Genomic DNA, 20,876 nt, shown 5'->3' on the forward strand with positions numbered 1-20,876 from the left:
TCAGGGATCTGCCCTATATCCTCTACTGTCAGGACAGATGCAAAAAGTTTCTCTGCAGTCTCCTTAACCTGCTTTACCATACCTTTGACTCCCTTGTCATGCAAGGGTCCAATTGCCTCCCTAGACAGTCTCCTGCTTTGAATGTATTTAAAGAATTTTTGGTTGGTTTTTATGTTCTTAGCAATGTGCTCCTCACATTCTTTTTTAACATCTCTTATTGTCTTCCTGCATTTGTTTTGCCAGAGTTTATGCTCCTTTTTATTTTCCTCATTCAGACAAGACTTCCTTTTTTTGAAGGAAGCCTTCTTGCCTCTAATAACTTCTTTGACTCTGCTCATTAACCATGCTGGCATCCTTTTGATCCTAGTGGTATCTTTCCTGATGTGCAGTATACAGTCCAGTACTATTATTGTGTTTTTAAACAATTCCCAAGCACTTGGGAGTGATTTGACCCTCTGGACTTTGTCTTTCAACTTTCTTTTTACCAATTCCCTCATTTTTGGGAAGTTTCCTCTTTTGAAATCAAATGTGACCGTGCTGGATTTTCTTGGCAATTCATTGGCCATTTACATGTATTCTTAATTTAATAGCACTATAGTCTCACACCAGGTCCTGGGTGCCACTTAAAATTAAGTCCAGGGTCTCTATTCCTCTAGTCAGTTTCACAACCAATCATTCTAGGGCACAGTCATTTAGGATATCTAGAATTTTTGCTTCTTTGTTGTGACTGGAAAACACATGTAGGCAGTCTATGTCAGGATAATTGAAAGTCACTCATTGCTACAACATTTCCTAGGTTGGATGCTTCCTAAATTTCATTTCTCATCTCAGGTTTCCCTGAGCATTTTGATCTGGGGGACAATAGAACGTCATCACTACTAAGCTACTCTTGGGGTGCAGTGTCACCACCCACAATGATTCTGTGGAGGAGTTTGCCTCTTTTGGGGTTTCTAGCTTGCTGGATTCAGTGCCCTCTTTCACTTACAGTGCAACACCACCTCCAATACGTCCTTCCCTGTCCTGATATGATGAGCTCAGCATTGCTAAGTTAACTTACAAATTTTGTACTATGATCTTCTCATACTGTATGTAAACATCTCTTAAATCCCCATGTCATGTGGAATATCTATTATACAGAATGTAAAATTAATCTGAAATGTATGAGTTTATTTTTTCAGATTTGTTTTTCCTAAGCTATATCATGTCGTTCCAGATGCTGCCAAAAAGTTTTCAGTTGTATCAGTGATACCAGTAATAATACCTGTTATTTCAAGAAATCCCATTACATGTTCTTGCATACACTTTTGAATAATCCAATAAGAGTAATGAACATCAAAATTATACTAAGCCATAATGGCTACTCTTTGGATGTTATCTTTATTGAAAGCTAGAAAATGAGTCATCTTTGGGATAAGGCTTATTTTAAAATAGCTTAAACACTCTTAGGGTGCAGTCCACCTCCTAGATACACTGGGCCTTGGGGCTGCTGGATGCAGCATAGGAAGGGTGTCAGCTGTTCTGGCAGAAGTCTTCCCATGTGCTGCCATGGGGCCAGTGGGGAACTCTGCTGCCATCCAGGTCCAGCTGGGGCCCAGCTGGTTCAGCAGAGTCTGGTGCAAGTGGAGCCGGCAGAAGGCCCAAAAAGAGGATGTTCCGGGGGTGGCACCAAGGGGAGGGGACTTATACTACATCCTGAGCCCATTCAGCTCCTGCTTGCAGCTCTCTATCCCGACAGCTGGAAACAGAGGTGGCAAAAGGAAACATGCATGTTGTCTTCTTAAGCTGCAGCCTGCTGGCACAGCCAGTATCCTCCCCACCCCCCCGAACAGCTCCTAAAGGGCAGTGGGATGTGGCAGCCCCTTCTGCTGACTCTGTTTCTGCCAGCTCCACTCTTGCTGGCCTACTCTGAGTTGGATTGCTCTGCTAACTGTTTAAAATGGGACCATAGGAGGAAAAAACAGATTTTCTTTGAATGTCAAAACAGAGACTTAGATCCAAACTGACATGTGGGTGGTTTGCTGTTCACAAAGCCTTTCAAGGTTCTTCCTTCCAGCAACAGCTCCCTGCAAAAGAACATTCTCCTGCAAGATTATGGGCTCTCTAAAGCAGCACTCTATGAAGCACAAGTGATTGCTAATATAAGACTATTTCAGCTCTCTGTGTATATATGGAGAGTTTTTTCATTCATGAACAAGAGGGGAGTGTCCAAAATAAACTGCCCAGATTTTTTTGCAGTCACAGATTTATAATATTTTTCTTGAAGTATTTTATGCTCTGCATTTTGAGGTGCTTATTGAAATTTTCAAAAATAGTGTACCATTCATTGCCAATATATATTGACTGCTCTGTTCAGTTTTTTTTCATTTTAGTACCCTTACTTCAAAACTAATTTCACTTTTTTCTTTTTCATTCAGTTAATTTCAGTGTTTGGGAAGCAAGACTTTATTTCACAATAGAAAATGAGAAATGCTTTTGAATTTGTAGAAAAATGCTATAAAAAGTTACAGATAACACTAAATATCTTTTTATCATGTGATCAGAGAGGGTTTGGTGTTTGTATAATATATTAATTAGACAAATGAGTGTTCTCAGATTTGTAAATAGTGGCTGAGTTTAGTTAATTTCTGTTTTTAAATCATGCAGTATCTGTCTAATCAAAATGCTTCTTAAATTAAAATATGCAAGTTACATATTCTCTTTGTAAAGTTATTTAAAGTTTGTTACCAAGAGATGAACTGGATTATCTCATTTTCATTGCGAAACTTGATAACTGCCTTCAAAATATTAAGGATTTATGTTAATAAAAGATGTACATTAACATCCCTTATTCACACCCAGTAGGTATTCCTGTTTTAACTATGTAAGAATTAAACATTCCACACTTTGCTATTTATGCTCACATATGAACCCTAAATGCTAATGTTTGTATCATGTGGAACAAGTATTATGCAGTTGCTTTATTTTATGGAACAATTGCCATAGCTTTGAGATGGGGAATGTCTTTCCCCCAATGAAGAGGTTCCGCTCATTGGATGCTCTTGCCCCTACAAGGGGGGGGAATGATTTTTTATGTACATCCCTTCCCCCTGCAGCCCCTTTATCCCTTGAAGGGATAAACTGCTTGATATGGACCATCTGAAGCAGCATGAAACGTGGGGGCTGCAGGATGAAAAGGATATCAGAAAACAACAACGCCAACCGCTTCACCACTACTCCAGTGGATGCCTCTGTTGGATCTTAGTTTCCTCCATGAACAAAAGGAGCTCTTCCATTAGTGCAACGTGAATTAAGATCCAAGCCACTGTCTTTATCCTATTTGTTAGAATAAATATGTTTTGCAGCTTTTTTCTCTTAATATATGAAAATGCAAAAAATATCTGTGCTTCAAGGAAGATCTTCTGCAGCTCATCTTTCCACTTGTGCCTTTTCCTGTAAGTGAATGCTTTATGTGTTTTTTCTCCCTCTGTGGACTTATTATTTATTTATTATTTCGGCCCAGTTTATCTGAAGGAACGCCTCCAGTATCACCAATTATGCCGCCAAACAAGATCAGCCTCACAAGACCTTCTCTCGGTCCCACCGGTTAAAACAGCTAGGCTGGTGCGGACCAGAGAGAGGGCATTTTCGATCGTGGCCCCCACCCTCTGGAACTCGCTTCCTTTTGACCTTCGACATGCCTCCTCCCTGATGGGTTTTCGCCGAGCCTTAAAGACCTGGCTATTCAGGCAGGCCTATGGGGTTTCTGGGGTGGACTAGTTTTATGGTGTATCAATTGAAGAATGGTTTTAGATGAATTGATGTTATGACTTGTTGATTTGTATATTGATTTATGTGTTTTGCATTGTTGTACGTCGCCTAGAGTGTCGTTAACTCGGACAGATAGGCGACTAACAAATAAAATTTTATTATTATTATTATTATTATTTTGCATGATATTCTCATCTTTGCATTTTTATGCCCTTATTACCTTCAGAGTAGTGACATAAAAATGTCTGTGACTACTTACCTGAAAAGGGGAATGGATTTTATGTCATTATTGTGAAAGCGGATACACGTACTGTCTTCAGCTATGTTAAATTGCCTTGTTTTTAGTTGTAGATTTTCCTTGCTTTATTAGCACTGTTTCAGAAGAAAATCAGCAGCCACCAAATACCTAATTTAACGGGGGGGGGGGTTATAAGCAAAAGTAAGAAAGATTTGGTTATAACACAGACTGTTAAAAGGTGATCGTAGTCGCTATTTATTGGTGCTATTTAAAATTGAGATTAAATGGAAATGATGATAATTTCATATTAAACAACCTGTGTATGTATATTCACTTGTGCTAACTATTGTGCAAAACAGCCTAACAAGACCCCTGCCACTAGGGGTCAGAGAGCATGAAGTGATTTGGAGGAAGAATGAAACAAAAAAGGACAATATGAAAGAATGGTATCAATGAAATATGGTCAAAACAAGAATGCTTTTCCTGGAGTTTAGTATTTGCCACAGATCTAGATCAAAACTAATACCACTATAGTAGTATCTAAAATCTGCTGCCTGAGGTGGTTCCTCACTTCCTATTTTAAGGCTAGCCCTGCTTTGACATGATAACAGAATGTTTTCAATAATAATATGGAAAAGATTGTCTCTGCTGTAAAATCAGTAAGGATTCTGGAATATATATTGCATTTGACTGCCATCTCCATCATGCCAGTCCATGAAGAAACAGGCAGTTGGATCTGTCAGGGCCGGTGTCAGGCATGCCGGGACCCTTGGGCACCAGTCTGCCCTGAGCCCTGGCACACGCATGCCCCACCTATGCACCTACCTACCTACTGAGCGGGCACAGGAGGGCAAGCAAGCAAGCAGGCAGAGTGAGCAGGTGGGCGGGGGGATGGGATAGTGGGCAGGCAAGCAGGTGGGGGATGAGTGGGCAGGTAGGGGGCGGGAGAGCAAGTGAGTGGGGGGTGGGAGGGATGGCAGGCGGTGTGAGCAGGTAGGCAGGGAACAGGAGGGTGGGCAGGGAAGTGGGGTGGTAGGGGCAGGTGAGTGAGTGAACAAGTGAGTGGGCGGGGGCCGCAGAGTGGGCAAGCAAGCAAGGGGGTGTGCTGGTAGGAGGGCGAGTGAGCAGCCAGCTGGGCAGGCATGGGGGCGGGAGGGTGAGCAAGCTGGCACGGGCAGGCTGGCGAGTGAGCAGGTGTACAAGCAACTCCCTCCTTGAGATCCGGATTGAGGAAGGGGAGCGCTACTCCCCCACCCTGATGAGAGGCACTTCATGGGTCCCTGTGGGCCATGGGACCCTTCAGGTGACCTGGCCGCCCTTTGGTCCAGCCCTGGGATCTGGCATGCTTATGTTATGTAAAGACACAATTCACCCTTCCAACTTCTCAGTGTGAGGAGAGTGGCTCTGTAGGAAATTCACCCCACCTTTCCCTTGAAATCATTGGTAGATGGCAGGGGTGTCGTCATCTGGTGTCTTGGGGGGTCTTAGACTCCATACTTTTTTAGGAGCAGGATCCCAGCAGGATCCCTTTCTCTTCAGTATCCTACAAGCCACTGAGTGTTAGCCACTGAGAAGAGTTTTCTAACATGCTTCCTTGCCCTTTCCTGCTAATTGGAGCCAATCGGATTGAAAGGAGGCAAGTCAGCCACTGAGCAGACTCTGCTAAACCTCTCCTCTTTCATGCTTATTGGTTCCTAGAGACATCTGTTGTGATAAAAGCATTAACACAGTTCTCATTCTCAACCCAGCATCAATAAATAAATAAAGATGGAAGGGGATGTGGCTGTGAGTATCAGAAAGGGACCCTGCACTTCTGAATTTGCCACTACACTACTGACAGATGGTACAGAAAAGTTAAATGATTACAGTCCATCGTATCTTCACAAATTAAAGCTGGGTGATGACCTGTGTATCTATTGGTTTTCAGTCTCTGTAAGATCTTGGATGTGGAGAAGTACAAGTCAGTAGGGATATGCTGCAGACATATTTCAACATCTTTTTTTTTTAAAAAAAAATAGTAATAGGGAGGTATTTCTGTAGATGTTTTTGGTCCCTCGTAAATGAGAAAGGGTAATCTTTCAGGTAAATGCTCTGCAATGGAACTAGAAATGCTCCCCCCCCCCCATTTTATGCTGTAATCTGCCTTGAGTGTTTTTTGAGAAATAGGACAGAATATAAATTATCTTAATAATCAATGACAAACAGGGGAGGGGGAAAATCAAACTATTTAAAAGGACAGGTGTAGCATTTAAAACATGTCACAGCGAAAATCCCATACAATAAAAAGCTTAGTGAATATTCTAGCTGCCTTCTTCTGCTGAAGTCCAGTCTTAATGTTGCTAAGACACATGTCACAATGGTCAGATTTCCATTCCACAAGTATTATTAAAATGAAACAGGATTTCAGTAGTAAATTCAGTGCTGTAATATTTAATATATAACAGACCATAAAAACAGTATGTCTATTTCCTAGAAAATATCATATGGCAGTGGGTGTTGTATTCTGGGTTTTTTTGTACAGACTACATTTTGTGTGACACAAGATGGAAAGAATAGTACCATAGAATAATATAGCTTCTTCCAGCAAAGCATCAACTATTTATCCCACCTGATTTGAACATTATTGAATGTGGTGATCTATAAAACATATGAGAAGTGAGTTATTTTTCAACCAGCATTATGAAACATGTAGACATTCACCAGGGCTGTTGTAAAAATATAGCTCAGTTGTTACTAGAAGCACTCAGTTGATGTACTATTTTGAAAGAAACACATTTTATTTTTCTTTGTGAATTTTAGTATTATTCCTGGGTACAAACTGGTTATATATAAATTGCATACATAGTTCTTTGATCAAATGTACATTCCTTCCTTTGCAAAATAAAACATGTTTACATTGATTAAAAGTATTTTTTGTTGATCCAGTTGGCAAGTAGGAAGCTTATTTTGTCCAGTTTTGCTGAGTACGTTTTAAAGTTTTCTACTGTTTTATGATTCTACACTGTGTAAGTCACTCTTTTTTCAGTATGCCAAAATTACAGTGCACCTTTTAAAATACTGGATTTTAAACCATATGAATTTGTACTATTTATATTATAATGTATATAGCCCAATTTTGGTCAGCTGGACTGGTTTCTGATTATTTCCCCTGAAGACTTTGGATTGTTCAAGATGTGACATTTAGATTCTCATCTCAAATAGCTCAGTTTTTACAGTTCAGTATGATAGATACTGTGCGTGCTTTGATTCAGTGCAACTCTAGATTTGCCTTTTTCAGAGGACTGTTTTTAGTGTATGTAAAGGAGTATCTAAGGATTCTACTTTAAAAAGTGAGACTTTCTTTGGTTATGCACATATAACCTCACACTCTAGGTCAGTGCGTATGTAGTGGCCACATAAAATAGCTCCACTGACATATGGTTCATTGAAATTTTTGCAACGTAGATTGGAGATATCCTTCATACCACCATGTTTTCGCAATGCTATGAAGAAATCTGTTAATCTATATTATGATCCATTGTGTACAATTGTGTTTCATCTAGAGACAGCTACCTCATCAATTAGAAGCAGTTTACATGCATTTTCTTTTGATAGAAACACTTGGTATTCCAATGGCATGTATCAGTGGTATCACTCAAATACCTGTTAAGACAGCAAGATTTTAGATGGCTGAGAAGTGTATATTGGATGGAAATAGTTTACAAGAACTTTACAAATTCTTTCCCATGATGTCTTTTTCTTAGGGTATGTACATTAAATCAACATATGATGGTCTCCATGTAATTACTGGAACAACAGAAAATGTAAGTATTGTTATCAAGTTTGCTGAGGTCTGGAACGTTGTTTAACCTGAACTTTGGATTCTGCTACCCCTTTTCTTGCACACATGTGTGTTAACTGCGAAGGATCAAGAGCATGTTTGGGAGAAGGGGTGCATGTGGGAAAACAGTTTGAAACAGCTTGGGTTAGACTGGTGAGAAAGTTAGCTTCAGTTTACTCTTGTAACTCACATACATTATTGACTTCATTTAAGGCAGGACAAAGTGTATTGCCTTAATGTTTTGTTGTGAATGTTTGTAATGTACATGTTGTGCTGGAATTTGCTGTAGTGGAATAAAAACATTTCCTATCTAACCACATTTAGTTTTTTTACTGGAAATAAAAGAATATTAAAAGTTGATAAGTAAATATCTTATCTAAGCATTTGTGTGTGTGTGTGTGTGTGTGTTACACACACAAACATACCCTTTTTTCTGTTTAGAATGTATGGTAGCGAGACCCAGAAATACATGTAATGTTGCCAGTATCCTAACTTGTTGTATCCTAATGAGAATCTGAGAAAGGACAGTCTCTTTCTTGTAGACGTTCATCTCTACGCATATAGTAACCCTTTCCAGACTACACCTATTATTTTTTAATTTATTCAGTAAGGGCTAAGTTATATTTGGGGAAATGTAATATACCTTCTAGCTTGACCTTAATAGGTATCACTCACTGAGATTCTGGAGGTTGCAGTCTATCAGGATTCAATGTGATTATTCTGCTTGTAGTTAACAAAAATCTATTTACCTGCAATTCTAAAATGCCCCTGCACAATCAAAAATTGGTTTACTGCTGCCAAAATGGCTGTGTGCAAAACATTCTGCAAAAAAACAGGCAACATCAAAAGTCATGTTAGGTCAGGATTACTTATGACTTTGCTCAAGCTTGCATGATTTATTGTTGCTTTTCACTATTACGTACAGACTTCTGAGATGTTACATTGAAATTAAGATTTCTGTCAAGGGATATCAAGATAAAACCCAGCTCTTAGGCATTTAAAGGGACCAGATACCCTCACAGTTCCTAATTTCAAAGTTGCTGTGGCCAGTATATTTCAGCCATCGAATGCCTGGGTAAACAGGAATGTTTTAAAATTACTCTTGAAAGCAATAATAAGGGAGACAGATGCACCTCATCAGGGAAGGCATTCCACAGATGTGGAACCACCACTGAGAAAGCACTGTAATAATGCCAACAGGGCAGCAGACAGAAGCTGCACCACCCAAAGATAGCACCACCATTAGGGGTTCCCCTGTCGATTAAATGGTCTGAGATTGTTGATACTGGAGGAATCACTTCTTTAGGTACTTGGATCCCAAGCCATTTAGGACTTCGTATGCTAGCACAAACACCTTGGATTGGACTCAGTAGCTCACTGCCAGCCAGTGCAGAGCTTTTAAGACCAGTGACACATGGTCCCATTAGGCTGCCCCACTTATTACCTAGCAGCTGCCTTCTTCAATTGCTGCAAACACCGGGCCATCTTCAAGGACAGTCCCACATAGCACACATTGCAGTAGTCTATTGCAGGAAATCACTACAACATGGGAAACTGAGCCCAGGCTATCCCAGTCCAGGAACAGCCATAGCTGGCAAACCAGGTTAAGCTGGGTATAGCTTTCCTGGCCACTGTTGAGACTCAAGCGACAAGTTGCAATCCAGGAATATTCCCAGCCTTTGAATCTGTTCCTTTAGGGGAATGCAGTCCTTCCCAGGACAGGTTGTATACCTAATTCCCACCCACCACAGTACCTCTGTCATTTCAGGATTCAGCCACAGTTTATTGGCCCCCATCTAACCTTTCACTGCTTCAAGTCATCAGTCCAATACCTTCATAGCCTCTCCTGATTCAGATTGAATGGAGAGATTGAGCTGTGTCTCATCAGCATATTGATAGCACCTTGCTCCAAAACCCTAGATGATACTCCCAATGGCTTCATATAGATGCTTAATAGCATAGGAGACAGAATGGACCCTTGCAGGATCCCATAACTCAACAGCCATGGGGCTGAGCAACAATTTCCTGGTACTCCTTTTTGATCCCTGCAGGTAGGAGCAGAAATACTGTAATGCAGTGCCTGAAGCTCCCATCCTTTTAAGTCATTCCAGAAAGACACCATTGTTTGACCATTGGTGTTGAAAGCCACTGTGAGATCAAGTAGAAACCAAGGCTGTTTTGGTGCTAAAACTGGGCCTGAAGCTAGATTGAAATGGTTGTAGATAGTCATCTTTCTCCAGGCCTTCCTTCCTGCAGCTGGGAAGCCACCATTCTCTCAATTACCTTGCCCAATGGGAGAATATCAGAAACTGAAAGTAGTTTTCTAAAATCTCTGGATCCAGGGAAGGCCTCTTCAACAGGGCCTGGACTACCATCTGTTTCAAAGCAGTGGGTATAACTGAAATGGACCCATCCAGTCAATCTACTTCTAGATTTTATCAGCCCTGATGCACAAGGATTGAGAGGGCACATAGTCAGCCTCACCTCCATGAGTGTCTTATCCTTGTTACCAGGCTATAACAACTGAAACTGACCAACAAAGGTTGAAACTGGAGGATGCTCCCAGGATCTCCAATGAGCTTGGTCTAACTGTGAATAGTGTGTGCTGTACTGGCAACATATGTTACCAGATTTTAAGAGCAGTTGCAATATTATGAATTCCACAAACAACTTGAAGCTAGTGGTGTTAGTAAAGATTTGAGGATTGGAGACAACATGGGTCAGAACAGTGTCCAGTCTTAGTTTTTGCTTTTGCTATGAGCAACATGTTCCATCTTAGAAGGGGTATTCCACTTATTTATCACCCAGGATGTAATGCCTCTTCTCCGTTGTTGTAATACTGCATGCACAATCTGAAAATTGAAAGTGTATTGCTTTTTCAGAACTATTGTTTTTTCTCATTTGCAGATTTAATTGAAAAAAACTTCGCACAAAAAATTGACTAAGATTTCTCTGTGTGACAGCCCTACTATTTTCAGAAGTAAAACCTCAGCTATGTGCTTAAGTCTCATTTGTTTCAATAGGATATGGAAATGTTTCATTTTCTCTGGATTGTTTCCCAAACTTTACTAAAAACCTAGATTTAAATCTTCAAAGTTAACACTTTTAGTTTAAGAGGCATTGATTTAAACGTAAGGATGTTAGCTAATGCTAAGCTCTCCCACTGAAATCAATGAGGCTTACGTATGCTTAACCTTTGGTCAATGTCCACACTGTTATGTATTATCATTTAGAAATCATCCAACTTCTAGCGGACAGCAGTAGAGGTTGAAAGAAATGTATTCTGATAATAGTACTTGAATTGAACTCTTGGTGTTCTGGGTTTTCCATGATGAGTCCAAATGAAGTGAATGAGTGTGTGTGTGTGTTGCACTGGAAAAATAATTTATTAAATTTCAGGACAAATATATTTTGGGTTTATTTTGAAAATTATTTGAATTAGTTATAATATGGGACATTTTTGTATTCCAGAGAATAATTTGTAGAAGACTTTCATTTTAAAGTTGAAGAATGTTTTGTATAAATGATTTTCAGACTTACACCTTTCAAGGAACTATTCTCAGTTGATTTGTCTTTCAAAGGATCTTTTTGGAATCCCTGTGCATTTTGGATTATTCAGGAAACATGTTCTAGAGCGCACTTTCAGCATTTGGGAGTACTCATTGTGTCTGTCATGTGCACCAGGATGTTCTCATCACACACAGACACCATAGAGTGCAAAGAAAGATCAGTCATGTCAGAGAAGCTGGTTTGCGGGCATTTTATCAGAATAGTTGAACACTACCTTGCCTGCCTCACAAACACAAATGGGTTTTGTGGACTGACCATGCCCTTCTACAGAGTTTGTGAGTAGTCAGTGGACATGCCTACAACTAGTTGTATTCAACATTGCACTAACGCTGTGTTAGTGCAAGGATTTCTACTAGCACAACAGAATGATCTTCCCCTCTCCTCTCCTAAATCTGTTATGGAGGTTCTTCCAATCCTCCAGAAAGAATCTGGGGACAATGCAGGGGGAGGAGAGGGGGAAAATCCCTTTGTACAACACTGATCTTTGTGCTAGAGCAAAAAGTTAGTGGAATACTGCCCAATGTGTTTTCATATCCTCCCTTCTCTGCCAGGCCCCCTCAACCAAAGGTAGAAAGTTGTACCTGGCAGCAAGAGAGAGTACCGTCCCACCTTCCAAAGAAAAGCAATGTTTACTTTGGGGCAAGGGGCTGTCTGAAGTGGGTGTCTCAGTTGCTTGAGATGTTGCTGTGTGTCTCATTTCTGGGAAATTATGAGACTTGTGGTCCAACCTGTGATTCATCTGTAAGTAATAGCACTGTGTCATTTGATCACTGCTAAGTTATGTCCTGTTCTATGAAGTCAAGGTTCACTGAGGAAGCCCAGTGGTGTCGCATCAAGGGTTCAAGGCACCCAGAGCACCTGTAGGACCTTGGATATCTTCCATAGTACTACTATAGTAACTTTATGGGCTGTTGTCTCTAAAATGCCTAGCTCCAACTGATGCCTTGTATATGTTGGCAGGACTGTAGTATAGTAAGCTCCACCTCTCCAGACGGGCTGGCTGCTTTTAAAAGACCCTTGCATTATTTTGTAGTATTTGGCTTCTGCAGGGACTAGGGAGACAAAGGCACTAAGGGAAACTCATATCAATCAGAGGAGGATGGCAAGACAGTGTCCTCCACTCTAGAGTCCTGAAGACAGTTGTGGAAGGTCTTCCCGCAAGGACAGAGCTGGAGTCTGATTGTCTTCTGAATCTGTCATACAATGCATGGCCTCTGGGTTGTGAGTCTTGACAGGTTGCCTTCAGCCACTTCCAGGCTTCAGGAAGCCCTCCTCTGCCTACTATCTTCCCTATATCTCCAAGATAAGTCTTTTTTGTTTCTTTGGGGAATGAGGATAACAGAACGGACTAGGGTGCAAAAACAATCCTCCAGGTACTCCAGGTGTGTGTGTTCCTGGCTTGCTTTAAATCCTTCTTTAAAATTTGAGTATGTCTTACCTAGCAACTTGTATGCAATTACCAATCTACCCATTGAGCTTAAAGCACAGTTTGGAAAAATACTGTTCTACACTAAACATGGAATTCCATACACGTTTAGAAAGATGGTATCCAGATACAGTTTTTACAAAAACATAAAATATGTGTAAAATATCTTGACAAATACTGTGAAGTGAATTAGAGGATATTTTCTCACCCAGCAAATTGAATTAAAGGATATTTCCTCACCCAGAGTTCATTTGGGTTCAGGGGTATATGTACTAGCTCTTGAGTGAAAGTCTTTTCCCCCCCTAAAGATTTCTTGGTAGACAAAGTGCCAGACTGTCAATTTTAAAGGGATTTTCCTGCTCATCCCACATGGCTTTGTTTCTAACCCTATTACATATCCTGATATACTGGTAGCCAATATCTAATAATAAATTAATGATTTATATATTAAATCCACATTACTATTATTCAGATGTTTTACTTGCATTCCTGAACCTGGCAGGCAGAAAAGACATGAGTAGGTTCAGTTTTTAGACTGAAATCCTGTTACATTGATCCAAAACATCCCAGAGACGTTCCTAAAAATTATTTGATAGGGGTTTAAAGAAGTTGATACAGTGTACTGTGTGACAGAAACCTAACATGATGCTTACTCAATCCTTAATTCAAATATAATGAGACATATTGCCACCTGAGGCTTAAACAGCATGCATAGGTTGTTAAAGAATGTTTCTTCTACATTGTAAGAATCAGTGACGTTTTCCATTTAAAATGATGGTTTTTCCCCCCAAGGGTGAGACACAGTATATTTACTTTTGGAAGGAATTAAAGCTATGGAAGATAATGTTTAAAGTAGCTTAGATTAATGTTTGGTAAGGCTGTTTTGAATAGTCCTGTGCAATATGATGGATTTTAAAAAATCTTGCTGAGTTTGTGTTATCTGTGTCTTTATATTTGTGCCTGTATCAACATTTGGTTTGAATATTATTAGATGAGAAATGTAATATGTCCTAGGAGTTCTATTTTGTATATTTTCAAATTTGAAAATAATAAAAATGAAATAAAAAGAGAAATATTTTACTTCCTGAAAAATATAAATTTAGTATTAACACAGTCTGCATAACTTAATAATCTTGCTTTTGCAAAAGGAGAGATGATAGCCAGTATGTGTTGTATTCTTTATCATCTCTTTTATTTTAAATTCAGTCACCTGCAGATCGGTGTAAGAAAATCCATGCTGGAGATGAAGTGATTCAAGTTAACCATCAAACTGTGGTATGTATAATTGAATTCTGCATCACTTGAAGATGAAGGTGTATCAGCAGCGCATGTTAAAATGTATTGTTTTACTGGCTGCAGTAGCTTCTGCATGAGCAATTTAAAAAACTATTGTTTTTGTCATTTTCATGCATTCTGAAAAAGAAATAGTGTGAAAGGGAACTGTGTGTAAAACTGACATTTTCATGATATATACATAGTGAATTTAAGTAGTTGAACGACTTTTTTTGGAAGCAAAACAGAGACATCCCAAAATAAGATAGTGTTTTCCACATACTCAGTGGTCTGCCTAAGTACACAGAAGTTTATACATTCATAAATTAAGCTAATTTAAAATTTTGGGGGTTTTCTTTTTTTGGTTTTGTTTGTTTACAAAACCCCAAAATGACTCTGAAAAGGATTTGTGAGCTTCTTGGATTTACAGAATATTGAAGTCTCAACTGAGTGGGTGAAGTAGAAAGAAGGGAGAATTACTTTGATCAAACCCTTCATATCCGATCCTAGATTAGGGGTAGGGGATGCATGTCATGATGTTAAAAAAATAACCCTTCCTAAAGTGTACAGAAATGTTCCAGAAGAAAGGCGGGAAGGAGAGGGAGGAGATATTTGTCCTTTTCCATCTCCTGAGACAATCCCTATTAAAGTAGGTGTGAAATGTTCATGTTTGGGGCTGACAGCAACCCCAGCTTTTGCTATGTAATTCAGTGGAGTGTCCTTTTGCCTTCTTTTCTGAAACTCATTCCCCATGGGGCCTGAACAGGACTACAAGGCTGCTGTTTCAGCTGGCTGGAGTTTTAAACAGGAACACCTGTGTACCAAACAGATACCTCACTATAATAAATATGCAGAGCTTGGAAAAGTTACTTTTTTTGAACTACAACTCCCATCAGCCCAATCCAGTGACCATGCTGGCTGGGGCTGATGGGAGTTGTAGATTAAAAAAGTAACTTTTCCAAGCTCTGTAAATATGTTAAGCCTCCTCTTTGGTAATTTGCCTCTTGATTTAGTATAGCATGTACTCAACACATTTGCCCAGATTTCATATTCTATAATCTAGAATGTTTTAATCTATATTGTTTTGTAATAAAACTGAGATTACAGGAAATGTAATATTACCTACGAGAGCCATTTTGAAAAATTTTAGGGTGAGAATTTCATAGGGTAGTTTTCATAGTTGCACAGAGTAGGTAGTTTTCATTGGGTTCACAGCTGGGGATGGAAGGATTAAACACCCTTTGTAGGCACTGTGGTCTCCCTTCTGCCTGTTAAATAAATTTTAAAATGTGACATCCTAATGTGTCACATGTAATTTGTCCCTGGATTTCAGGGATTTTTATTACACAATCTAGATGATTCAAAAACCTAGATTAGGAAGGGATTGGGATGGATTCTGGGATTGCCATCCATGGCATCCCCGCTGGCAATCTGGGAAAGGGAACTGTGCTGATGCAAGAGAAAGAGAACACCTTTCTCGATGAAAAACAGAATATAAAATGTGGAAAGGAATTTCCCTGATTGCTCCAGGTGACCTACTTATTGAGCATTCATTCTGATCTGTTTGTGGTGAAGTTGTACAACATTGTATCAAACAATATTTATCCCACACTTTCCGGTGCATTTTCCTATCACTTTGCTTACTGCAAAAGATCTGCCTGGGGGATGGGGGAAGCAGGTTTGGTGCAAGGGTGGCAATTCCACTTTGAATTTGCTGGTATTTCATTTAATCTCACAAAGGAAAAAAGCTTACAGCTTGAAAAGAACAGTTAAAACATACAATTATAAATTATATAAACATAGATTTTAAATTTTCTATATAATAAAATGAACAGTGTGAAGCTCTTAGAGGGAAGGATTCTTCTTGAAGGTGGGGAGGGCAAGAGAAAGGAATTGTAAGTGGCAGCTGAACTTTTCTCTGCCCATTCCCGTGCCTAGTCTGCTGAGTCAGGTTGAGATTAATCTGTATAGCAAATTATTCTGCCAGGAGATACCTGATGTCCGTGTCTCAAAAAAAGTATTCTTTTGAATATCTGGAAAGAAAAGATGGTCAGATATATTAATGTAATACAGGACACCATGATCTGCTCTATAGGTGCCTGTATTTTTTCTTAGCAGGCTAATAGCAGCGTCAGGTGGGATGACTTTGACGAAGAATATGCTACAGTGAAAGGCTTAAACACCTCTCCCTAGTTCTGCTGTCCCATAGATATCAAAATGATTGTGGGTGGGTTTTTTGTCTTTTAAAAGGGAGATCTGATCATGCACCCCATCTTTGTGTTTGGTTTGGCCCTGATGTATGAGAAAGAGGTTGGTAGGTGTTGCCTGTTTGTTCCTACCCACTACTCTGAAAGCCAATAATTGCTTCTGAAGTTTCACTGCTGATGGCTAATGTAGCAGAACAGTGAAAACTGCACATCTTCCAGTGGCACTTGTGGAACAGAACTAGCAACTATTATCACTCCACTCAAGATTCTTTGTATCCAGCTCCTAATATCAATGGAGAATGTGTGTTTAGAATACAAACACAAAGGGAGTTTCTTCTATTATGAAACTGAACAGGTAAATGAGAGTGATCAGATTAAATTTAGACAAACACTTGAGCACTTTAAACAATCAATAAAAAATGTTACATGGAACAATTGACTGAGTGGCTTAATATAATATGTAATGTGTGTTGGGGTGCTGAATATTCATGTGTACTGGATATTACTGGTGGTGGCTGATACTATGATGGAAATTTTCTACACAATAAGAGGTGCTCTCTCACATAATGGCTGAGGCAAGTACATTGGGGAGGGTGTTCACCTATCATGCTCTCTTGCAGCTCCCCAACCCCCATATCATGCATCGCTCCTGAAAGTATTTTAATCATTAGAAGCAGCTTTCCCAAGAATGTGAGGGGCCACAGTGGGAAGGAAGGTCTGAAAATCCCCAGTGTCCTTAGGGAAATGTTTTACACTGGTAGATGAGGACCTTCCACTGTCAGTTTCATGATACATGTTCCAATTAACACATTTTAACACTACAATCCAATTAATTATTGTTTGCTAAAATTGTCTATTCACAAGTTCTATCATTCAATTCCATGTGTATTTTAATTGCAACCAGAATCTCTGAAGGAAGTGACTTTTATTTTGAGTACTTTACTAACATAATATTTATTATATTTCTCCACATTGTATGAGGAGAAACAGTATTTCCAAATATAGAATGTTTCTATCTGTGCAGCCACATTTCCATAATGATGGACAGAATGGAGAGGGCTTAGCAAAAGCTAGGTTTTGGACTTATTGTGGGAAGGTTTGAGGTAACTGCCATGGCAGTGTCAGAGAGTATGCCTGGGAGGAAGGGTTTAATAAACAAACAATTTAATAAACAAACAAACAAATAAAAAACTAGTTAGAGACTAATAACTTTATTCTTTATAAGGAGAGTTAGACAAGATATTTAGGTGATATTGAAGGAATGTAATGGTTTTTAAATTTTAAGGTAAAGAACAGTGGGTTAGCTATGGAATACATTGCTTAGATAAGTTAATAATTTTCAGTAAAGGATATAAAACAGAGTGGATAAACTTGTCAGGCTGATTTTGGTATAGTGATTCATCTCTCTAAAGTTTGATCTTTAGTGTATTTTCTTAGCATGACTATAGAAATTAAACTATAATGTGTTTTATAGATTACACATCTTAACTGCTATATGATCTAATAAGTGAACCAACTAAGAATGGTTAAAGAGTTACAATGCAATTCTATCCTTTTTTATTCAAATGTATGTTCCATAGAGTTCAAAGTGACTTGCTCCTGAGTAAGTAAGCAATCCATCAGTCATCCACCTCAGAAGCCAACTTACACTGGTGCTACATCAACATAGCTTAGTTGGAGTTCAAAACACCCCCAGCAGCACTGCCAAAAACAGAAAGTATAGCAATAGTGACAGTCACTTCCACCATCAATAAATGCAGCATCCAGGTGAAATGCCTTCACAGTATTGCCCAACCACAAGATACAACATTCATGACATCATTGCATCCTCAGCCATGCCAGCTCCCATAACACAAGGGCTTAGAGTACAGAGTCTACTGGGTATAGCACAGGTGTCACATAGAGGAGGTTCCGGGATCAACCCTGGATTGTTGGAAGAAAAAACACAGGGAAGAACACAGGAAGTTGCTTTATACTGAGTCTAACCATTGGTCCATCTAGTATAATATTTTTGTTTATATTTACTGGCAGTAGCTCTTCAGGGATTCAGGTAGGAGTCCTTCTTAGCCCTATCTGGAAATGTCAAGGATGTACTTTGTAACTGACTGTACACACTCTCCTTGAGAATCCCATCCTGAAATCACCTGAGGTGGTAAGTCGGGAGATGAAAGCCTCTTTTCTGTTAAACCCCATTAACAAAGACACCATAACTTTTATTGAACAATATCAGAATTGGATCAGCTTTTGGAATTAGGACTGATAAATACAGTTGCCAACCTTTGAGTCCCAGCAGGGCTCCGTACCTTTGAAAGTTGCATGACAGATAGTAGAATAGCAGGTGTCATTGACAGCATTACTGCATCTGATTCTGTTCCGTTTTTCAATTCATCAAATGGGCTGCCAGTTCCTATTCACTATAAATTGTATTCACTTCTAATCGCAATTCCCAGTTCTCCCTTTTTTCTGTTATTTTTTCCAAAAAATTACATAATGTTCTCTATTATTCCTTATGCTGCTGTTTATATTTATATAACGTATACAGCAGCAGCAGATTACAAAATAATTATGTAAATAATTATGTAATACTTGCCGTGGATTTTTTTTTTAAAGTTACGGTGTCGCTAACAGCTGTGAACTCATACAAAGAGTGGGAGCCTGTTCGACGATGAGAAAAACTTGCGGATTATCCCAGAATTCGATATCAAATTTGATTTTGCGAATATTTTAACCATCCTAATGTCAAATGCTCTAAAGAGTTGTCTACCCACCTCCTTTAATATTATGATTGGTACCAAGAGAAGGTAAATGAATTAAGTATATCTGTATGGACTATAGACTTTTATCCATCCTTACTTACTTTTGACCTTTCTGATCCATCCTCTTTTATTAATATACAGAATAATATTTTTTACAATAAAATGGCTAAAAATAAGGAAGAACTGCCCCTTATTCTGTTCAGGTATGCTCAGCAAAGAGCTATCTTAGCTGCGTGAGACTTTCTTCACGTTAGGGAAATTTGAGGTAGCCCTTCCTTGTTGGAGGCCTCTCAAGTTCCAGCATAAAAGTTTTTCACTCACATAGGTCTAACTTCTGACTTTGTAAAGGGGCAGAGCTCAGCAAGAACAAGAAGTCTGGCAACCTCAGAGAGGAACAGTAGTAGCTGGTGTTGGCTCATTTATGGTCTGTATAAAACTGGGAGAGGGGAATGTCCTGGCGTGGCAGCTGTTGGGAGAGTCAAAGGAGAGAAAATCAGTAATGGTCAGCAGCTACAACATATAGTGTCTAGGTATACAGTAGAGACTGGTGAGCATGAATAACAGAGAGATGCCACCTAGGTACTGATCGAGTGACCTTTTCTGAACCACTTTGTCGAGGGGAGGGGAGCGTAGTCATTGAGACAATACTTACTCCTTCACTGTAGGGAGTTGCAGTGTAAAGCTATGTGCAGTATCTTTCAGCCATCAATAGCCTGGGTAAATGATAATGTTTTTAAATTCCTTCTGAAAATCTATAATGCGGGAGACAGATGCACCTCACCGGGGAGGGCATTCCACAAGCGGGGATCTGTCACTGAAAAGGCCCTTTCATGGGTCAGCACCAACCTGGCAACCCCAGAGCACCTGGCATTTACCTATGTGTGATGGTTGATGGCCACCGGTCTGTCCTCTTTCTACAGAATGGAGGCTTTTGGTTTCCTACATGGGAGACATCACTACCAGCTGATAAGTCAGGGGTCTAGGCAAGACAATTTAGCTAAAATATCATTGACAATATTGTGGACATGGGCAGACATTTGCTGCAGGGTTAGTTTTTTTTTAGAAATTGTCTCGCTCTCCCCATCTTTGCTTATTTATGTAGGTTGGTGTTGTTATATCCCAGTTGGGGTAGTGGAGCAGACGTTCCTGCTGTGGAGAGGTGATAGTATCTGTAAGGCTTCTGAGAAAAGTGTGTTCATGTATTTGCTCTGAGCCCAGGCTGTTTGTACAAAGTATTCTTTTACCATAGTTCTCATCACCCAAGTTCCCTCTTAATTGCTGTAAGTGTGCGTGATATGTATCTGGCCATCCGAGATGGATTGTGTGTCTAGGGTTTATGTGTAGGTGTAGATTTGGTGTGATTGGGTGCAGAATTGGTTGGAACCCTATACTCCTTTGTGATGGTGTGGGTGAAGCTGAAGGAAGTGGAGAGGTAGTATATTTTGGCTTTGCCTTGTTCTCAGTGGAAGTGGTTTTGTTTGTTTTGACTTGTACCACCTCTGTTGCCAACTTAACATTGTGCTAACATAGAAACCAGGAGCAGAGAAATTCAGAGTAAGCACGTTTCTACCATAGCCCACCTCCTATACAGCCCAGTTCCAGCCCCTATGCCAGCAGAGTTGCAGTAGCAATGGGGGTATATTGGTGTAGCACAGAGTCCCTGCAGTAGTATATCTTCAAAATGCATTGGCACAGGGATTTAAACCAATTTAAAAGGCTCCCCAGCTAGTTGATAATGCTAATGAGATTATTGTCACAATAAATTATTTCTGTTTTCCTGTCACAGGAGTAATATTAATTTTGACGCAAATGGTAAGGATTAATTCAGATGTTGATTTTG

The 20,876-nt window shown here is 39.6% G+C and overlaps 1 protein-coding gene across 4 annotated transcripts in view; it reads left to right on the forward strand.

Moving 5' to 3' along the window:
- The window catches only part of CNKSR2 (connector enhancer of kinase suppressor of Ras 2), a 271,527-nt gene that overhangs the window by 134,063 nt on the left and 116,588 nt on the right, over positions 1–20,876 (forward strand). For all 4 annotated transcript variants that reach the window (XM_061627286.1, XM_061627287.1, XM_061627283.1 and 1 more), the window contains exons 7-8: positions 7,729–7,788; positions 14,008–14,076. In XM_061627286.1, the coding sequence (XP_061483270.1) occupies positions 7,729–7,788; positions 14,008–14,076 (129 nt within the window). The remainder of the gene's footprint in view (positions 1–7,728; positions 7,789–14,007; positions 14,077–20,876) is intronic.

This window comes from Rhineura floridana, chromosome 5 (genome assembly GCF_030035675.1).
Source record: "Rhineura floridana isolate rRhiFlo1 chromosome 5, rRhiFlo1.hap2, whole genome shotgun sequence".
Classification (NCBI taxonomy): domain Eukaryota; kingdom Metazoa; phylum Chordata; class Lepidosauria; order Squamata; family Rhineuridae; genus Rhineura; species Rhineura floridana.